Raw genomic sequence first — 21528 nt, 5'->3', positions numbered from 1 at the left:
TGTGTGTGTTCCGGAGTCGCTGGGAAGGGGCTGAGCCTGGAGAAAAGGAGGCTCAGGGGGGACCTTGTGGCTCTGCACAACTCCTGACAGGAGGGGACAGGCAGGGGGAGAGTAGGGCTCTGCTCCCAGGCGACAGGACAGGCACCAGCCTGTGTCAGGATAGTTTTAGATTGGATATTACATAAGTTTCTTGACCTGGAGAGTTTTCCTGTCCTAGGACAGGCTTCACAGTGGTGAAGTCCTCATCCTTGGATTAAAACGTCCTGTGGATGTGGATGTGTGGGACATGGGTGGCCTTGGTAGTGCTGGGTGAATGGTTGGACTCGATGACCTTGGAGGGCTTTTTTAACAATTCTGTGATTCCGTGAAACCTTCCCAAATTATTCCTGAAGCTCAGAGCCGGGCGGGCAGGGTGCTGCATGTGCCGTGGGCCCGGCTGTGCAGCCGCCGGCCGAGCTGCTCCCGCTGCGCTCCGTCCGGCCTTGGGGCAGCCGCGGCTCGGCGGCATCGGCCCTCACGGCTGGCTCTGTCCCGCGGCTGGTGCCGAGCCCCCTTCCCGCCGGTCCCACCCGCCCGCCGCAGCACGTCCCGCTCCTCCACCCGCGGGCATCCCGGGGCGGGAGCGGCCGTGCGTGGGAGGAGACTCCGCGGGGCGGGCCGGGCCGGGCCGGGCCGGGCAGGGAGCGGCGGAGCGCGGCGGCGGCGGCAGCAGGATGCGGGAGGCGCGGTTCAGGGACAACTTCTGGGTGAGTGGGAGCACGGCGGGACCGGGACAGCGGGGACAGAGCCAGACGGAGCCGGTGGGCGCAGCTGAGGGTGGAGGGATCACTGCTCTGGTTAGAGTTGGCTCTAAAGCCAACGATCGTGGTCGTGGGGTGACTTGGCTGCATGCTTTGGGTCGGTAGAACACTGGCACAGGTTGCCCAGAGATACTGTGGCTGCCCCTGGATCCCTGGCAGTGTCTAAGGCCAGGTTGGATGGGACTTGGAGCAACCTGGGATAGTGGAAGGTGTCCCTGCCCATGGCATGAAATGTGCTTTAAGGTCCTTTCCAACCCAAACCATTCTGGGATTCTGTGATCCCCAGCAGGCCCACCATGCATGTCTTGAGAGTTGTGGCTTTACAGCTGCCTCCATGCAGCCAAAATAATCCCAGCAAGTGGCTGCCACCTTTCTGGAGGAAATCAGTGCCAGGCTGAAGGGTTTGATATCACTAATTTGCCATTGGTGAATTACTTGAAGACACCATGGCGAAAAATGTTCTCTTGTGGAGCTAATCCTGGACTAGGAGCAAGCCACTTGGTGTGGTGCTGCTGCCAGCTGTTGAGGCATGGAGGAAAACCCACATTTCAGGGAAAACCACAATTTATTCTTTTCAGTCTGAATTATGCTTTTATAAAAGGAGAAGTGCAGGAAACCCACATATCTGCTGCAAACCTTAAACTCTGTGGCTACTCTGTTCCTCTTGTGGTGGACCTTCATTCTAAGTATTGGTGACCAGGAAGTAAATTACCAAATTTGGTCTTTTGGGGCTGAAAAATCTTCATCTGTGAATGGGGCTTGGGGTTTCCCAGATGTTGCCTGGGAGCATCTCCCATCTTGTAGGACATGAGAGAAGAGCTGGCATCAGGTTTGGGGCTCCTGAGTGTTGAGGAGTAAGTGCAGAGTCTCGCCCAGCATCATTAACTGGCATAGCCTTGTCAAATACGTAAATCCCACACAGGTGTCAAACCTGTTGTGAAGAACAAAGCCAACTTTGCATCTGGCAGCTGCTTCCCAGCTATTTGTTGCACACAAGTTTTCCACAGTGCTCCCTGTGCTTTGCAGACATGCAGAAGGAAGGTTTTGAGGGTGGTGGTGGCAGCACCCCCTGGGCAGGAGGAACAACTGTGATGCCAGACAGGCTGAGTAGGCAGGGTTTGTTGTGCCTCTGTGGGATTGAAGAAGAGCTTCTCACCGCAGGGCTGACTTCGGCTGTTTCTGCCCGGTTTGTTCCTCTCCAGCAGTGGTGTGGTCCTTTTTGAAGGAGGATCTTGGAGGAGCAGGCTCAGTGGTAGAAAACACCAGAACAGGAGCATCCTCCGGCTCCCAGGATCTGGGGTGTTGCATGGGGCACTCACCCCTGCTTGATCACTTCTACTGCAAACATGGCTACTTTCTGAATAATCCCTGGTTCTTGCTGAGCCCCAAACCACTGGTGCTGCCAGGGATTTTTCCTGGGTTTTGTCATTTTTGAAGCCTGTGTCCTCCAAGCCCCCTGACTGAGGTTGGATGGGAGCGTGATGGATATGACTCAGTGGAGAGACTGAGGCCCTTCTGTGGTCATTGGGCCCATGGAAAAGGCAGGTACCACCCCAGGCAGCTGCCACACCATGTACTGGTGACTGTGCATCAGCTGTGAGGGCTGGGGAGGAGGAGTGAGTAAGGATAGGAAGGGAAAAAACCAAATCAAGATGAAGTGTGAAGGGCTGCACTTCCATCTTCCACCTGCTGCTGAGTGCTCTGAGTGGGCAAGCACTTCCTCCTGCAATTTTCCTCTTAGATTGCTTTGTGTAAGGCAAAAATAGAAGGAGAAGTCTTTGCTGAAGCAAGTGATTTCTTAGAATCATAGAAGCATTGAGCAGTTTGGGTTGGGAAAGACCTTAGAAACTATCTAGTCCACCACCCTGCTATGGTCAGGGGCATTTTCCATGAGACCAGGTTGTTCTATGCCCTGTCCAGCCTGGCCTGGAATGCTTCTAGGGATGGTGTGGCTTGTGTAGGTAAGCTGTGCCAGTGTTTTAATTTCCTCAGTCATAAACAATCCAAACAATTCCTTCCCTGTATTTCATATGAATCTCCCATCTTTTCGTTTAAAATCATAATTCCTTGTCCTATCATTACATAGAGCTTGGTGAGGCACAGCTTTTGTCTTCTGTAGGTTCTTCACCTGTCAGACAAGGTGAGACCAAGAGGGCCATTGCTGCACGATCATGGGCAGGTGGCAGATGCTGCCACAAACTGTTCTTTAGTGGTGATGATGGCTCAGCTTCAGATCTGCTGGTCTGACAAAATGTACATGTCATTTTTTCCCCCCTCAAATTAACTCATCATCCCATTCTACCTGCAGAATCCCTAAATACTATGAAAAATGTATGTTACTCTTGTTGGAGCAAATTTCTCAGTGGTTAGGACAGCCTGATGAGAAGGAGGAGACTTTGGGAGTGCTCCAGGGGAAGTATGCTCCAGCTGATTGGACAAAATCTAAAAAATGTGCAAACTCTCAAAACCTAGGCCAGTTTTGGTGTTGGATCTTCCAGCTTAAAACATGACTGGTTGTGATTGATGACCTCCAAATTTCTTTGTGGGGAGAGGATGGTAAGGATGAGGGTGGTGAAGCCCCGGCACAGGGTACCCAGAGCAGCTGTGGCTGCCCCTGCATCTCTGGCAGTGTCCCAGGCCAGGTTGGACGGGGCTTGGAGCAGCCTGGGACAGTGGAAGGTGTCCTTGCCCATGGCAGGGGGTGGAATGGGACGAGGTTTAAGGTCCCTGCCAACCCAAACCATTCTTGGATTCTGTGATGGGAGGCTAAGCTGCAGCTCTGTCGGGATAGCAGGGCTGTGCTTCCAGCCTCCCCTGGGGGTTGATTTAGGTTTAAACCCCAGCAGTTCTGGTTCCTTCGGTGGGTGCTGTGTCTTCTTCTGCGCTGGCTCCTGTTCCCTGCTGGAGCTAATGGTGTGATACTCCTCATGAGCTCTGTCAGGAAAACACAGGCCCACTTGGCTCTCTGCACTGAAGTTTGCTCGTGCTCCTGGGTCTCAATACAAGATGATGAATTTTCTTGAATAAGGATGTTTGCTCCCTGGCACTCCTCTGCAGCTCATGCTTGCTCAGGGACTGAAGTCCAGACATGCCTGAAGCTGAATGTTTTTTGCCCTGCATGCTCTGACTCCCATGTCACTCACTCCACAGGCCTGTGAGGGAGCTGTGCAAAAACAAAAATACCCCAAAACTCGTATTTGTTTGCCCTTGTCCCGCCTGTAGTCATTGCCACGAATTGGGCAAGCCTGACATTTTGTTTTCATTTGTTTTTGCAATCTGCTCTTCTTCTTTCACTATGTGAGGTCTTTTCTTTCACTTTTTTCACTGTCTTCGTACATGCCTTGTTTTGCACAAGCCTGTTCTCACGCACATTTCGGGTAACCCAACAGCCTTGGGTCTCATCAGTGCACTTTGGTGCTGTAAAACCATATGGTAAAAATAGAAACTACAATAATGCTAAGAACCCCTTTAATTCTGATCTGTGGGCTAAACAGGTTGCAGCTTGGAGAGTGAAATTTTGGTAATTTTGCCTTCAGTGAGGCAGTACTCTGCTCCCTGCAGTGTTTTTAGCAATGCTGCTAAAATAATCCATGGCTGGGGGGATGCAGCCCTGCATTCCTGGGTTTCTTCTTCCCTGGCTGGTAACTGATGGTGGCTGTTTCACTTCCCCTTCCCCCTGCTTGTCCTTCTCGAAATGGGTACTGGCTTGGTGGAACTTAGCAGAGGCATTGTGAAATCCCCAGGTCGTTGTTTCAAAGGAACAAGGTGGGATTTGTGGGAAGAAGAAATTGCATCAAGGCGGAACCATCCATTGCTTTTGGTGTCTCTGGAACAAGCAGGGAAGGTGCTGGTGTAGGGGAAGGAAACTTCAAATGGAAAATTACTAATCAAAAAGCTGCTTTTTTGCAGGATGCTGGTCCCAGGTGGGTGGATTTGCAGCGAGGCCTTTTCCTCTCTGCAGTGAGTTTTGTCTGTCCTGTTGTACGCTCCTGGCTGTGGGGTGGGTGGGGAGGAGCTGCAGCCTCTCCTCGCCCTGCTCCCTGCAGGACCAGCATAAAGCACTTCTCTTTGTCTCAGTAACTTCTGCTGGACTTTTGAGGCTGCACAGATTGAGCAAGGACAGCACAGCCAGCTACAGTTGCGCAGTGTTTCTGGCTACTAAAATAGTACCAGCTTCTGGTGCGTTTTTCTAAGCGCACAAGGCTGAGGAAAGATACTGAGAGCTTGGAATAATATAGATCCTTCAAGAGGTGGTCCATGAACAAGTGCAGTGCCCCAAACCCTTTGGTTTGGGAAGGTTGGGACAGACAGATGGAGAGAAGGAGGGCTCTGCAGAGGGATCTGGACAGGCTGGATACAGAGGCTGAGGCCAATGGTGTGAGGGGCAACAAGAACAAGTGCCAGATCTTGCCCTTGGGTCACCCAATCCCGGCAGCTCCAGGCTCGACAGAGGGGCTGGAAAGGGCCTTTGGGAAAGGCCCTGGGAGTGCTTTTGCCAGGGGCTGGCACGAGCCCAGGGTGCCAGGGGGGCAAGAGGCCGATGGCCCCTGGGCTGTCCCAGCCAGGCCGTGACACAGCCTGTGCTGGCCCTGCTGAGGCACCTCCAGGGCTGGGACAGCTCTGGGCCCTCAGGACAAGAGAGACACTGAGGGGCTGGAGCGTGTCCAGGGCAGGGAACGGGGCTGGGAAGGGGCTGGAGCCCCAGGAGGGGCTGAGGGAGCTGGGAAGGGGCTGAGCCTGGAGAAGAGGAGGCTCGGGGGGGACCTTGTGGCTCTGCACAGCTCCTGACAGGAGGGGACAGCCGGGGGAGTCCGGCTGTGCTCCCAGGGAACAGGGACAGGAGGAGAGGGAACGGCCTCAGGTTGCATAAAGTGATGTTTGGATTGGATATTAGGAAAATGTCTTCATGGCAAAACTTATTCATCCTAGAAACAGGCTGCCCAGGGCAGTGGTGGAGTCCCCATCCCTGGAGGGGTTTAAAAGCCATGTGGATGTGGGACTTGGGGAGATGGATCAGTGGTGGGGTGAGCATTGCTGGGGAGTGGTTGGACTTAATGGTCTTAGAGGATTTTTCTAATTGAAACGTTTCTCCACTGTCATTTTCTTCATAGTGTGTGTGTCTGCAGGGGTTATCTGTGTAAATTGGGGTAGGAGCTGGAAGTGTCAAGCTCAACAGCTGCCTGTGACTCAGGCAGGATCATGACATGCTTTCACATCCCTGGCAGAACATTTTAGCCCTGCTTTTGGCTGAAAGTGCAACTAAACCCCAAAACATCACAAGCAGGACACCAATTCCTTCTCATTATTGAGCCCATTGGGTGCAAATCCAGACAACAGATCAGGCAGGGGACACCTTCCACTATCCCAGGTTGCTCCAAGCTCCATCCAGCCTGGCCTTGGGCACTGCCAGGGATCCAGGGGCAGCCACAGCTGCTCTGGGCACCCTGTGCCAGGGCCTCCCCCCCCTCCCAGCCAGCAATTCCTGCCCAAGACCCCCAAATCTGTGCCTGCCCTGTGGCAGTGGCAGCCATTGCCTGTGTGCTGTCCCTGCAGGCCTTGTCCCCAGTCCCTGTGCAGCTCTCCTGGAGCCCCTGGAGGCCCTGGCAGGGGCTCTGAGGTGTCCCTGGAGCCTTCTCAGGCTGAACACCCCCAGCCATGCTGATCTTTTTGACTCTTTCTCTGCTAAACCTGCCCAGAAGGTTTCTGCAAAGCCTGATTTGACCATACAACTCTGCCTAGCTCCATCGGGGCCAGGAGTTCCTCCTGTGGAAAACTCACATGGAGGAATTTAAAAGCTATATAAATGTGGCACTCAGGGATGTGGGTAGGTGAATGGTTTGGCAGTGCTGGGTAACATTTAGACTCGATGATCTCAGAGGGTTTTTCCAACTTAAACAGTTGTATGATTCTGTGTTTCATGTAACACCTTGCTCTCTGAGGTCTGGTCCTGCCTTGGGTGCTTAGGAAACACACACGTGCTGGAATTAAATCCTTCCACTGTAGGAGGAAGAGTGATAAACAAGGAGCTTATTGATGGGTACTCCCAGTTTTCCCCTTGACCCTTCTGCGTGGCACAGAGAGCCCAAGTGTTCCAGGAACCTCTGGGTGCCCCTGGATGTGCAGTGATGGGGCTCTGACCCTCCCTCCTGCCTGGGCTTGCAGTGGCCAGCAGCTGTGCTTTGCATCCATTTTGTTTCCTTTGAAAGTGGGGATAGGAATTCAAGAGACGCTGTTCCTGTGTTTTGCAAATGTGATGGAGCCTGACTCAGTGCAGTGTTTCCTTTTCACAGACCTGGTTGGAGCAACCTGAGTGCTCGTTGTGGGTTTATCAGTACTAACCTCATTTTGGAGGGACATTTGTACTTTGTAAAGGAAGTTTGGTTTCTGTTTAGGTCCTGCTCCACAGGCCTGTCTTCCCATGCAAAGCTGATCTGGGATACCTGTGGATTTTCTGCCAGTCCCACTCCACCACATCTCCCCTTCACTTCTTGCTTTCTGGTCACTGACAGTCATGTACCTGAATAGGGAATTCCACTTAATTAAACTGTTCCTTTATCACAAATACCAGCCCTGTTCCTTCTCCTTTATTGCACCAGGAATAAATTCTTGAGAAATCCCCTCTTCTGCTGCCCACATTGTTATGCCAGATCTCTGCATACTCTTGTCCTGCCTTTGAACCATTTCCTGAATCTCTCCATCCTGCCACTATCCTCTTCAGGTTTCTTGATAACCTTTTGTGGCTTTTGTTTCCTGTTGCTGAGTTTCATACCTGCTTCTACTATTGCTCCCTTTTCTGCAGCCATGCATAGGAATGGGGAAAGAATGGGGTAGAGTAAGTCAGCCTACATCTTTTTCTTTCTTTTTTTTCTTTTTCTTTTTCTCATTCTCTTTTTCTCTTTTCTTTTTTCTCTTTTCTTTTTGGTTTTAATCTTTTCCTTTTCCTTTTCCTTTTCTTTTCCTTTTTCCTTTTTTCTTTTTCTTATTTTTCCCTTTTCCTTTTTCTTTACTTTTTTTTTTTTCTTTTCTGCATGCATCCGTGCAATATATGTTTTTAAGGAATAATTTGGAAAAAAAATGACCCTTCAGAATCTATGTACCTTGTCCCAAATTGCCACCATTGTTCTCATTCTGGAGTCTCTCCCACCCCTAAAATGAAATATTTTATTTCATAAAGCAGCACTTGCACGCTTGCTCCCGCTGAGCCATGGTGTGTGCAAATGCCTCGGGAGGTGGCGGCAGCCATGGATTGCACTGGCAAGGACATGACTCCTGTTCTGTGTTTTCAGAGCACGGATCTGACCAGCACAGTTGGCTATGACAGCATCATTCAGCATCTGAATGATGGCAGGAAGAACTGCAAAGAGTTTGAAGACTTTCTGAAGGAAAGGTAGGGAGCTGCCTCTGACAGCTTCGGGTTGGGTTGAGCCTGGGAGTGGTGCTGTGGCACTGCTCCCACTCCTGGTATTCCCAGTTTGACTTCTGCCGTGCTGAACTGATGTTAAAAGGCTGTCCCATGAAGTTCACCTTGCTGTTTGCCTTGCAGAAGGTCAGGTTAGAAGATCTTGGCCTAGGAGAGCCATGGCTTTGTCCTGTCTTTGTCTCTCTACACCCCACAGAGCAGTGTTAAGAAGTGGTAGGGTTAGGTACTGCCATTATAAATCAGAGCAGATGACATAAGCAGAGGTTCTGTGGCTGGTGATGGTCTGGCCATGTATTTTACCTTTACCTTCATCTGTTATCAGTGGCTGAATATGAAGAGCATTGTAGAACACTGTACATTGAATTAATGTCATTTTGGTAATGACAGCTGGAGAAAACCAACCTCTGCACAACTCAGTACAGAGCATCCTGGAACAAACAAAATGGGGATGAACAGGAGGAGAGCTGCACTTGAAAGTGTCTAATGCACCTACATCTGTTCAGGCTGTAATCCCACATTCCAGGAAAATTTGGACCTTCTACATGAGGAAGTGACCCTGAGAACCAAGTCACACTCATCAGTGACAATGCAGAGTGCCAAAAGCCTCCTCTACACCCTGTGCCCTCTTTGGTCTTGAAGGAGAAGTAGGTTGCCACTGAAGTGTCAGGCCAGGAGGAGATCAGAGGCTGGGCCTGGGTTTTCCACTCTCTGGGCTTGGCCCAGTTGTCCAGCATGGCTGTTACACAGTTCCAGCTATGGAAAATGTGCCTGCTGGATGTTTCGTCTCAAACAAAGTTCATGGGAATGTTGCTAGGTATATTAAAAAAAAAAAATCAGTCTATAATACATTTTTTTTTTCAATTTCCCTATTTGCTTTTGGAGTTTTTAGAGTTAAGGTAGGTGAATTTCATTGCCAAGCTCCAGAAATCAACCACACAGGGGCCTCCATCTGTGTTAGTAGTTAAGACATTTTAGAAAGTTATTTGTTTTATCCAGTAGATGTTCTAATGGCAGCCTCTAGCAGTATTTGTTCCTTTCTGCTGGCCACATGGAGAGAACTACATTTGACCAAGCAATTCCAGCCCTGGTTGTCTGCAATGGTTTCAAAGCAGCTGCAAAGAACTGATTATTCTTACACCTACACAAGAGCAGGACATAATATTGTCTCTCAAAGATGTTATTTATGTCACCTCATGAGATTTGGTCTCTTTTTCAGGTGCTCTCCCTAAGGATTAGTGCCAGGTACAGAGAGTACTTATTGCCACGCATTGAGGGCAGGGCTAGATGGGATATTGGGAAGGAATTCCTGGCTGGGAGGGTGGTGGGACCCTCTCTGGCACAGGTTTTCCAGAGCAGCTGTGGCTGCCCCATACTGGAAGTGTCCAAGGCCAGGCTGGAGTACCCTGGGATAGTGGAAGGTGTCCCTGCCCATGGCAGAGGGAGAACTGGATGAGCTTTAAGGGCCCTTCCAACCCAAACCAATCGATTATTTCTCTCTTTGATGTCTCTCTTTTCTCAACAGAGCAGTTATAGAAGAGAAATATGGCAAGGAGCTCATTAACTTGTCAAAGAAGAAGCCCTGTGGGCAGACAGAGCTGAAGTAAGTTCAAGTTGCTTTTATGGGTGTCCCTGAAGCAGTGAAGGAGGAAGAGAAGGACGGAAGCTGTGAGACAAAACAGAACTGAAACGTGATTGAGACATTCAGGAGATGAGCTGAATTGTTCTCATGAATGAGCAGTGCCCAGCTGGGTTCTAATTGGCTTTGAGCTGGAGCCCACCAAGTTCCCCTTAGCCACAGATTAACCAAAGCACTGTTAGATGCTCAGGGGCGTGTGGGCTGGTGGGTGAGCAGAAAGCTGGGGATCATGAGACCTTGGGTTACCTCTGGACAGGTTTTGTAGCCAGAGGGAAGTACAGGTACTTCCTTGACTCAAACCATGCACATCTTTAGAGCCCAGCATGCTGTGGCCACCACAGCTTGCTCCATTTCCCAAGTGACCCTCAGTGCCTTCTACTTCCTCCTTTATTTCTGCACTTTATACATGCCCTGGTCATTTACTTACAGTTGCATATTAAGGTGTCACTTAAAACATTTCTGCCGTCTTTGCTCCCTATTAATACTTTGCAGTATTAATAGGGAGAAAAGCTCCCTATTTTTCCAGCCACTGGCAAATGCACCATGTTGAAATTGTTCATCTGTTCCAAATGATGGTTTCAGGAGGTTGCTGGAAATGTTTGTTGTGAAACTCTGAATTTTTAGTAGCATCCAGTGTTAAGAAAGATGTAAAGTGGGTGTCAAACCAAGTGAACTGTGTTCTCTCTCTGCTGAGAGAGAAAAAGCTGGAGATGCTAAAAGGGTAAACAAATGTGTTTTGAGGTTCTTTGGCCATTGTTGGGTGAGCTCTGTTTTGGAAGAGGTGCTCTGCTGATGCCTGTTGCCTGGCTGTGCTTCTCCACCCCTTTTAATGCCCTGCCTGTGTTTTTCAGCACACTGAAGAGATCCCTTGATGTTTTCAAGCAACGTAAGTAATTATTTGTGTTTGCCAGGACACTAAAGCCTGAAGGGAACTGCTTGGGAAGAAAATAGCAGAGAAATCTCTAAAGCTGTGCAGTGCTGAGGCCAGGCAAAGGCTGTACTGCTGGCCTGGTACATCCCAGTATGTGGGGGGCTTGGGACAAAGTGAGTCAGGACATGTGTGGGACAGGAGACCCACAGGGCGTCATTTTGGGATCTCTTGGGCTTTCAGGTCTGGCTGCAGCTCAGAGGTCATGTTTATGTTGTGCGTAGGAGGCTGTGCACTGGAAGCTCATCTGGACTTTGTTGGACAGGCTTGTCCTTTTCACAGACACGCTGTAACTCATACCTCGAACCTGGGGGCAGCTCTGGGCCCTCAGGACAAGAGACATTGAGGGACTGGAGTGTGTCCATGGCAGGGAATGGAGCTGGGAAGGGGCTGAGTCTGGAGAAAAGGAGGCTCAGGGGGGACCTTGTGGGTCTGCACAGCTCCTGACAGGAGGGGACAGCCAGGGGGGCCTGGCTGTGCTCCCAGAGAACAGGGACAGGAGGAGAGGGAGCGGCCTCAAGCTGGGCCAGGGGAAGTTTAAATTGGATATTATGGAAATTTTCCCATGGACAGAGTTGTCCAGCCCTGGCAGAGGTTTCCCAGGGCAGTGGGGGAGTATTCATCCCTGGATAGATTTAAAAGACATGTGGATGTGGCACTTGGGGAGATGGGTTAGTGGTGGCCTTGGCAGTGCTGGGGGAATGGTTGAACTTGAGGATCTTAAGAGGGCTTTTCCAGCCTAAATGATTGTGTGATTTTAACTGGAGCATCTAAAAGATGGTGCTTTGACCACTGTACATTGTCATGTGTCACATCCTGCTGTGGTACCATCAGACAGCACCTGGAGGGTGAGCACTCTGCTGTCCTGTGCCCAGTCCATCCCTTGCCTGATCCAGGTTCCTTTGCTGCCCCTGTGGACCTCTCTAACAGGGCTCTGCCCTCGCCACAGGTGACAGTTCACAGCTGTGGGTTTGGAGCAGCCTTGGGGGTTGAATCAGGAGCTGCCATGTGGCTCCGCTCCTTGGTGGATCCTGGGGTGGTGTTTCACAGTGTGGCTACTTGCCTTCAGCAAGAGGACCCTGAAATTGTTTCAGCCTTCATTTTGCTCCAGGTTGCTGCTGCCTGCTGGCCTGGGGCAATGCAAAGTGTTGAAACAAGATTTACCTAGATTTACCTGTATGGTTGGGAGAGTTTTCTCAAAGTGGGGAGCAGGTCCCAGCAGGACTGATGAGCACTGCTTGAAGCACTGCTTGGAGGCTGCTTCAAACAATCTGGAGCTTTTTCACATTTGTGAAAGGGGACGTGTGCTGTGCTCTAAGTTGACTTGAGAAACAGCCTCTTTAGGGATATATATATAAAAATAATGAATTTGTTTTCTCTTTGCAGAGATAGACAATGTGGGACAAGGTCACATCCAGCTGGCGCAAACCCTTCGGGAGGAAGCAAAGAAGATGGAGGATTTCAGGGAAAAGCAAAAGCTGCATCGGAAGAAGGTCAGGCACCATGGAAAGACGTGCCTTCCTGCAGGGTGTTGATCCTTCCCCAGCAAGAGGCAGATCCTGGTGCTGTCTCATGCCATGTCCCAGCCCCTGCCACGCCCCCAGTGCCCGTGCTGCTGGGAAGTACTGAACTCTTTCCTATGTGTTGTAACTGTGCTGAGTTGTGTAGTAACCTCCAACTTCCTTCTTCTCACTTCCATGTCTTCTTTGTCTGTGTTTTGGGGCCAGCCACAACACTGGAATGTTTTTAAAACATTTGTTTATGATGCTGTATGATCTCCGTAGGGGCTGCTAAAATGGCCACGCCTTTTAACTTCTTCTGGCTTGAGATTCCTTTGTCTGGAAAACCAGGGAAAACTGCTTGAAGCAGGAACTGGTTTGGACCTAGCAGAGTGGAGTGGGCTTCCCAGTTTTGCCAGAGTCTGTGGAGATGTTACAGTACTATATATTGCTAGGATTTAGTTTGTAGAGCTCCTTTGCATACACAAAGGCTACAGTTGCCTACAATTCAAGGCTAAGGCAGAGGCACAGAGGCTGAGTTTTGTGAAGATGATTTGGGTGGATGAAGGATTTTAAACACATCTCAGTGTGGTTTGTGGCTCTTCCTCTTGTAAGCCACACAGTGTGTCCTGGAGCCTTGATGGTCAGTGATGTGCTGATCCCAGGTCTGTTGTCTTCACAGATAGAGCTGATAATGGAGGCCATTCACAAAAATAGGAATCTTCAGTACAAGAAGACCATGGAGGTAAAGCAAATGTTCTGCTGTTTCTTGCCATTTGGATCAATGCTGCTCCACACACACAGAGCACTGGGACAGGCTTAAATGATAGGGTTTCCTGCTCTGCTGTGACTGTTGATGCCATGTGTGTGTGAATGGTGTGCAGGGTATGCTCAGAAACAGTGAAGAGCAGGCCAAAGACATGGCTAATGGTAGCCTTGCAGGGTTGGTTACAAATGGTTTAGTCTCAGAGAATTATTCAGGTTGGAAAAGCCTCTGAGATGCTTGAGTCCAACCATTTGCCCAGCACTGCCAAGCCCCCCACTAACCCAGCTCCCAAGTGCCACATGCCAACTTTTTTGAACACTTCCATGCATGGTGACTGTACCACTGCTCTGGGCATCCCGTTCCAGGGCATGTAAATCCTTTCTGTGAAGAAGTTTCTCTGAATATCTACTCTAAACCTCCTCTGATGCAACTTGAGGCCACTTCCTCTTCTCCTGTCCCTGTTCCCTGGGAGCAGAGCCCAGCCCCCATCTGGCTGTCCCCTCCTGTCAGGAGTTGTGCGGAGGCACAAGGTCCCCCCTGAGCCTCCTTTTCTCCAGGCCCAGCCCCTTCCCAGCTCCCTCAGCTGCTTCTTATCATGGCAGGTTCCAGCCTGGCTGTGCCCGGTGGGGTGCTCTGGCCAGGATAACTCAGTGGAGGCTCAGACCAGGTCCGATCTCCCAAGCCATTCCCAGCTGCAGGCAGCCAAGCAAGCTTAAGCGATTTCAGCTCTTAGTGATTATCAGCTCTCTGTGATTTCAGCTCTTTTGGCTTGCTTGTGGCCGTACCAGCAGACACAGGGAGAGAGAGGAGAAGCGCTGTGTGAGGTTCCTCAGGATTCTTTATTAGGGTCTTCCACGAAGGTTCTCAGTGACAGCTCTTCTGCCAAATCAGGCAGAATTAGGGGTTTTTATACCCTACAGGGGTTTTGGAAATTGTCCAATAGTAAGAGTCAGGGGAAAGTGACCTATAGGCTTACAGAGAGATAAGCAGGGTCCGAAAGGCGGAATAGAGAGGGGCTTCTAAGGCCCGAGTCATTGTGACTTGGCATTTCCTGGCTCAGGCTTCTGACCTCCTGGGCCTGCTACAGCTTCTCATCAAACCTGTGCTCCTGCCTGCTCCCCAGCCCTTCCCTGGACATGCCCGTGATTGCCAGAACCTTTTCACCCCCAGTCCAAGAGCAGCCTGCCTTGCAAGGCTTTTCCCAAGCTGCAAGGCACCTTTTGTGCCACTCCCTGCTCTGCAGGCAGCCTGCTCCCTCGCAAGCTGAGCTTTTCCCTGAGGTGTGTCTGCCTCTGGCTGTTGGGTGTCTGTCCTAGGCCAAGCGTCTGTACGAGCAGCGCTGCCGGGACAAGGACGAGGCGGAGCAGGCCGTGCACCGCAACGCCAACCTGGTCACGCAGAAGCAGCAGGAGAAGGTATGGGGAGGTGGTCACCCAGGGAAGTGGGTGGCCACCGTGTAAGGGGGGGCAAGGGATGTCTTTTCTTGCAGCTCTCGTGCCCCATGGCTCTTGTCCCAGCTCTGGGTTTTGGGGTGAGATGGGGAGGCTGGTGATGTGGGGATGCAGTGCCATTGGTGATGCACACAGCCTCTTCACCTTCCTTATTGTCTCCTGTTTTTGGCAGCTGTTCCTGAAGCTGGCTCAGACGAAATCAGCACTGGAGGACACTGGTGAGTGTGGAAATGACGTGTTGGGAGGGTGAGGAGAGTGTTTCCAGGGTCAGGGTGATGTGAAGCCGTGGTGTGGCTCGTGGATGAGCTCCAGCTCTTGCATCAGGCATGACTCCTCAGAAACACATGCCCAAGATAGCAGCAGTGGGCAACATCCCTGGAGCAGCCTGTATGGTCCTACCAAAGCCATGTCCTTCTGCTTTATCCCTGATCCCCCACCCTTTTCAAGCCTTTTTCCCAGCCCTAGAATTACCTTCTAGTGAAAGGATTTTTTAAAATGAATGTTAATCATGGAATCACAGAATCATAAAATTATTTGGGTTGGAAGGGACCTTAAAGGTCATCTCATTCCAACCCCACTGCCTTGGGCAGAGACACCTTCAGCCAAAATATGATTTTTCTCACAGACAGGAGTTACCAGCAGAGTGTGACCACAATGGAGAAGATCCGGGACGAGTGGCAGAACGAGCACATCAAAGCTTGTGAGGTAAATGCCCCTAAACACCTCCCCATGGCAGCGTGGTTCTCTGGTTTGCAATCCTGGCTGCAGGGCTCAGGGACAGTGCAGATTTCCTGGCTTTGTATTCCCCTGGCAGTGAAGCAGCAGGATGTATTACAGCTAACCCTGTGTGTGTCTCAAGCATGGCTTCTGGGTTCAAGGCCCCACTGCTTCAAGGTTTCTGCTCTTATTTTATTGTTTTTATTTTTCCACCACCTTCTAAAATTGACAGAGTCAAGGTAGTGACATTTTTGCCCACTACCTGCTCGTAAGTGTGGCATGGCTGTCATCTTGAGCAGCTGTGGTCGCCTCTGTATACTCAGGGACCCCAGCCTAGTATGTCCTGGGGCTTCAACAACACCTTTGTTGCTCAGAAGACTGTCTGAAACTCTGCATGACTTTTCAGCAGAGGCTGGTGGTGGCAGGGGATGCAGGTGAAGCCATCTGCACATGCACACTGTGCCAAGAGCTTTTCGCCTTGTGTCCCACAGACCATGCAGTGGTGTGGGAACCCCTCTGAGTGCTTGTATCAGCCTGAAGCAGACTGCCTCACAGGGAAGTGGTCCAGCAGGGATTTCCAGCACACACTGGGGAATTCCAGACTGGTAGCAAGAGGGTTGAGCTGCTGCTCTGCTGCTGGCCTGTGATCTGTGACCGAGGGGTGGACAGAGACTGCAAAGACAGATTTTATCCCAGATCTGCTTCAGGCTTGCAACCAGCTTTCCCATTCCCAGCTGTGCTGATTTCTTCCAAGTTACCTCTCTTCAGGCTGCTATTCCAATTTTCCCTTTTGAACTGAATTTTCTCTTTGTTTTGTGTGTGTGCATGGGTGTCTCTGTGCTGATGTGCTTTTGGTGTCTTCTCTGGAAGTCTCTAGGATGGGGACACAGTTTAGTGGTGGCTTGGCAGTGCTGGCTTAGTGGTTGAACTCAATGCTCTTAGACAGCTTTTCCAACCCTAGTGATTCTGTGTTGGAGAGTGGAAAGCAGCAGTTTCATTTTTGCAGATGGATGATGTGGAAGTTTTCCTCTCTGTGTGTTGCAAAGGTCATAAGTGGAAACAAGTGTGGGTGTTCACAGAAACGTGTAAAAACATGTGAAATTGAGGTGTACCAGACAGCAGATTTCAAAAGGGTTTAAACCTGCTTGGAAAAGGACTGGGTAGGAAAGAGCAAGAAGACTAACCAGTCAATACACCTCTGTTTGCATACATCCCCAGTGTTTTTTTTTTTATTGCTCTACATCTGGAACATACGGAAATGTTAAAAAAAACCCAAAAAAACATGTACATGTGGCATGTGGGGAAGTGGTGGCCTTGGCAGTGCAGGAGTAATGATGAGATATGATGATCTTAGAGGGCTTTTCCAATCTAAATGATTCTGGTATTTAAGGGTACCTTGGTAAGGGAAGTAGGCTGGGACTGCAGGAGCACAGGATACCTTGGGAACTTGTACTGCCTTTAGGAAGCTGGCTTGGTCTCCCCAGAGGTAGAAATGTGGTCCCCTCCCCATTAGTCTTGCAGATTTTCCAAGCTTAGTACTCACCTTTGAATTACCTGGCTGCATAGAGGGATTATTTGTCCTCTGGACAAGCCGGAGGACTCACGGCTTCCTTGCTTCCTACAGAAGATCAACACCAGCTGCTCCTGGCAGTTAATTTTGTTGTGGCACATGGGGGTGAGAAGCAATCACGACAAAACAGATTTTCCCTTCGTTTTGAAGATGTTATGGACAGTTTTGTCTGTGTTGTTTCAGTTCTTTGAGACTCAGGAGTGCGAGAGGATCAACTATTTCCGTAATGCCCTCTGGCTCCACGTCAACCAGCTCTCCCTGGGCTGTGTCCAGAATGATGAGGTACCTCAACTGAAAACCTTCATTTTTCTGTGTAGAAAGCAAAGCCCAGTTTGTTTTCCTGTGCACTAAGCTGTGTTACATCTGAGTTGCCCTTTGATGTGCCACAGACACCAGCACGAGTGGGCAAGCAGAAGGATTGGCCAAAACTCTTGCAAATGAGGTTTCCTCTGGGGTTTCCATATTTTTGGAGGGTTGTGAGGCCCTGGCACAGGGTGCCCAGAGAAACTGTGGTTGCCCCTGGATCCCTGGAAATGTCCAAGGCCAGTTTGTACTGGGCTTGGAGCAATCTGATCTAGTGGAACTTGTCCCTGCCTGTGGCAGGGGGTGGAGTGGGATGGGCTTCAAATTTCCATTCCAATCCAAAGTATTCTGGGATTCTGTGATTTCCCTGACACTGAAGCTTGTGTGAGTACTGGGCTTTCACCCTATGTGTGGTAAGCAAAGGGGGAAAGCCTTGTTTTTTTGACCTGACGTATACAAATGCACTTTATTTCCCTTTTGCAGAAATATGAGGAAATCCGCAAGAGTTTAGAAATGTGCAGCATTGAGAAGGATGTTGATTTTTTCGTAAATTTACGCAAAACTGGAAGTTTGGCTCCAGGTAAGAGCTTAGTAGAATCTCAGAAAGTAGTGCTGACTGCTGTGTACTCCTCATGGAGCTGGCTGCTCTGGTCAGCATAATTTTGTGTGCAGAAAACACTCATTTTGCATTTCATTCACTGCCTTGCAACACTAGTCTCTGCCACTTTTGACAGCCCCTGGAGATCACAGTCCCATAGTTTCTTAGTTTCCTGATCAGCCATTTTCTCAGAGAGGCAAAAGACAGCTGAATGTTGGTATAGCAAGTATTTTATGTCTGTAAGAGGCTTGTACTTCACTACTGTCAACTTTTCCTAGCTCCTGTTGTTTATGAAAACTACTATAATGCCCAGAGAAATGTGACTCCTGCAAGAAGTCCAGCTCCTGTACCTATATCAAGGTAAGGTTTGTAACATGTACAACTGCAATTGTTACTGCAAATAATGCTTGCTCTCCCAAAACAGGCATATTTTGTTCCTTTCAGTCTATTGGAAGCTGGACTTAAGGGTATTAGAGGAAAGTATTTGCTTGCATGGCTCTTGGTTGTGATCTGTCACCATGACAGATCACAGGAGATCTGAGGAGAGTTAAAAGCATTTGTGGGTGGAGGGAGGAACTGCAGAGTTGGATTCACTCTCATGGGACAAAAGCTGGGCAAGGGGAACACGGTGAAGGTTTTTCTGTCAGGAGCAAGATAATGGCTGGGGCCAAGACTCGTGCTAAGGATGAATTGTCACTTTGGCTGCCACGCTGAGAGAGGAGTCATGTCCAATTACGGCTTCCTGATGTCTCACTCTGGGCAAAGGCATGTACAAAGACATGTCCTGAGGCTCACTTGTCAATTTTTCCCTGAGTCAGTGTTTTCTGGTTATTTTTCCCTCTTCCCCACTGCGTCAGGTTCAATTCCCATGTTTGCCAAGTGGGCTGTGGGTGGTGGGCCCACCATGACTTGCCTTGTCAGGTCTCCATAAAGCCCTGGCTGGCCAAACTTTCTTCCCTCCCACCAGCTCTGGGGGTGCAGAACAGGGCAAAGGGAGTCCTTTAGCCATGCAGATCCTCAGCTCTGTGTTTCCTTCTGTGCAGGAGGGGACCTCTGCCCACCCCGACCAGTGCACCAGGTAAGTTACTGCTCCATGGGCTTTCTGGCTGTCACTTCAGCCTTTGCCCAAAGTCCCTTTCCAGCTCCCTTGGACGCCCTTTGGGCACTGGAAGGAACTCTAAGGTCTCCTTGGAGCCTTCTCTTCTCCAAGTGCACCCTTCCCAGCTCTCCCAGCCTAGCTTGAGCCTCATTCACTCTTGCATCCCACCCCTTTAACATGGATGGCCAGTGTGTGGTGCTTCTGCTCTGTTTGAAGTCACACATAATGAGCATTTCTCATGGGAAGCCTGAGGGGATTTTTTGTGCTCTGTGTTTCAGGGGAGCCTGACTATGCCACAGTTGATGGCTACAGCTTGGTACATTTCTAACAGTCACAGTAAGTACCCACTTTTGATGAAATGAGGCTTAAAAGAAAGAGGGGGAGGAATTTTTTACCTGGGCAGATAGTAATATGACAAGGGGAAATGGTTTATACTGAAAGAGGGTAGATTTAGATCAGCTAGAAGGGAGAAATTCTTCCCTGTGAGGGTAGTGAGGCCCTGGCACAGGCTGCCCAGACAAGCTGTGACTGCCCCATCCATGGATGTGTTCCAGGCCAGGTTGCATGGGGCTTGGAGCAATCTGGAATAGTGGAGGGTCTCCCTTCCCATGGCAGGGGGGTTGGAATTAGATAGTCCTGATGGTCCATTCCAACCCAAACCATTCTGGAATTCTGTAAGAAAGGATTTAATATTAGATGAAGCTACACACAGGAGGGACAGTGGAGAAAGAAAGGCCATTGGTTAAGGAATGACATTTTGAGGTGACTAATTAGAAGAGATGCACCTAATAGCCCTCCCATCTCTTGTCTGAGCTGTAGCTGTGGTTTAGACACTGTTGATCATGTTCTCTAGGTTTTCCAGAAGGCAGAAGACACTGTTGGTCTGACCAGTGTGGCAGAGATGGTGTTTTCAGTTATTCCCAGACACACAGAGCTGAAGTGCTTCTGCTTTTCAAGAGCATATTTGAGGACTCTGATAATTATTTGTACATTCAGAAAGTGCTTGCTAAAAACCTGTGCCTTTGATCAGCAAACTCCTTGGATGGATCTTCACACTCAGAGGAGGAAAAGGACCAGACACAGGGGTGACCTGTGTCGGAAGAAGGTTTTGATTGGAAGTTGTTCTAAAGTGTAGCCATCTAGAAAGTCTGGGGCCTCCCACTCTCTGTATAGCTAAGAAGCTGTATGTGCTGAGAGGAGTGCTGCACGATGCTTTGGGCACGCTGGCTTGTGTCCAGGGTATGTGCATCCCCCTCGGATCTCAGGTTTTGCCTGTTCCTAAAGGCTCTTGCTTGTACCTGAAGTCTTTCATTAGAGGGGATTAAACTTGTCATTTAGGTCAAATTTTACTCAAATCTCTCAGAAATCTTACTTAGAGGGGCACCAGGAGTTGCACCACCTATCTGGCTTGGCTGTAGCTGTGCTCCAGGCTTCAGTGGAAGCTGGTTTGCTTCTACCCAGGGAGGGGCTGTGTCACATCCAGCCTGCTGGGAGGTCCCAGGAATGATCTGGAGGAATTTATTCAACTCTTCCAACCACCTCTCTGATGAGGGTCTTGTGGGCTTTTAGGTTTATCAGGCTGTCCCTGGTAAGCTCTGGAGATAGGGCTGGATGGCGCTTGGAGCCACCTGGTCTAGTGGAAGTTGTCCCTGCCCATAGCAGGGAGCTGGAACTGATGCCTTTTTGGGACTACCTAAAAAGAGAGGCCAAAATTAAGGAAATAAAAAGTAATATTTATTGAAGGGTCTTCAGGTACAAAAAGTACAAAGCCCCAGTAGGGTCTACACCCCAAAAAAATGGATCACAGGTTTTCATATTTTTGTAGGTTTGGTCTATTTGCATATTGGGGGATTTATCTTCCAATTACAGCTTCAGGTAATGAAGTAATTTACCCCAGGTTTGCTGCCCCTCAACTCATTTTTGTTTATGTTTCTCAGGGCTTGAGAGGTGAGGTGTCCTTGATTCCCAGGCCTAGAGAGGAATTGCTTTGTCTGACCAAAACGGGAAAGCTGTAGCTAACACTCCATATGAAGTTTAGGGCTATACACTAAAGAATTGCAGGATTACAAATATATAAAAAATATAAAAGCTAAAATCCTAAGGCATCAGAACTAGGTGGTCTTTAAGGTCCCTCCCAATCCAAACCATCCTGGGATTCTCTGATTCTATCATTTAATTAACTTCTGTGATTCTCTAAACTCTGGACTTGTTCTGACTATGCACCACTGGAAACAAACCTACCTACTACTGGAGCCATGAAACTTGTTTTTCTGACCTCTTCTCCTGAAAGTTCCTGCCCTTGTTTTACCACATATATAGATATGATTATGGTTTTGATTCAGAAGCTTACGTGCCTCGGGGCTGCTGGTCTCTCTGATGTCCCTGTGTGCAGTGCTGCTTCACTGCTCCTTGCTGCCTTATTTCACTGGATACAGGGACACAGGACATGGGGATAAACACACAGTTTACCTGTGTAAACCTGATGCCAGGTCACTGACCTGGAGCAGCAGGATTTGATGTTTTTATCACGTTTTTCAAGTTGAATCTGCATGGCTTCAGCATGTGCCTCAGCCCACCGGTCCTTGGGGTTTTCACTGGATTTATTTGTGTGGGGAAGATGACAATGAGCTCTAACACCTGCCCTGCTGCCTCACTGTGAGCTGTGCGGAGTGCACATGGCAAGGAATCAGCTGTCCTATTTATTTCTGAAAAACCAAGGATACAAATACTCTTCTGAAGGA

The 21528-nt window shown here is 49.6% G+C and overlaps 1 protein-coding gene across 1 annotated transcript; it reads left to right on the top strand.

The window, feature by feature from the left end:
- Nucleotides 1-679: 679 nt before the first annotated feature.
- PSTPIP2 (proline-serine-threonine phosphatase interacting protein 2) lies at nucleotides 680-21528 on the top strand. Its single transcript, XM_041423602.1, has 15 exons — nucleotides 680-746; nucleotides 8087-8187; nucleotides 9743-9820; nucleotides 10708-10742; nucleotides 12171-12277; nucleotides 12966-13028; nucleotides 14366-14464; nucleotides 14673-14718; nucleotides 15126-15205; nucleotides 16971-17069; nucleotides 17574-17670; nucleotides 17967-18048; nucleotides 18732-18766; nucleotides 19066-19123; nucleotides 19641-21528. Exons 1-14 carry the CDS (start codon nucleotides 714-716, stop codon nucleotides 19113-19115), a joined length of 1005 nt encoding a protein of 334 aa, XP_041279536.1. The 5' UTR covers nucleotides 680-713; the 3' UTR covers nucleotides 19116-19123; nucleotides 19641-21528.

This window comes from Onychostruthus taczanowskii, unplaced genomic scaffold (genome assembly GCF_017590055.1).
Source record: "Onychostruthus taczanowskii isolate IOZ18803 unplaced genomic scaffold, ASM1759005v1 scaffold79, whole genome shotgun sequence".
Lineage (NCBI taxonomy): Eukaryota > Metazoa > Chordata > Aves > Passeriformes > Passeridae > Onychostruthus > Onychostruthus taczanowskii.
Note: the sequence above shows the minus strand (reverse complement) of the source record. Positions and strands in the feature narration are given on the sequence as shown.

Excerpts from the sequence above, each read along its gene's own strand:
- PSTPIP2 (XM_041423602.1), top strand. The coding sequence starts at position 714 with ATGCGGGAGGCGCGGTTCAGGGACAACTTCTGG. Across the intron at positions 15,206-16,970 it reads AGCACATCAAAGCTTGTGAG|TTCTTTGAGACTCAGGAGTG; the intron begins GTAAATGCCCCT and ends GTGTTGTTTCAG. Across the intron at positions 17,070-17,573 it reads GCTGTGTCCAGAATGATGAG|AAATATGAGGAAATCCGCAA; the intron begins GTACCTCAACTG and ends TCCCTTTTGCAG.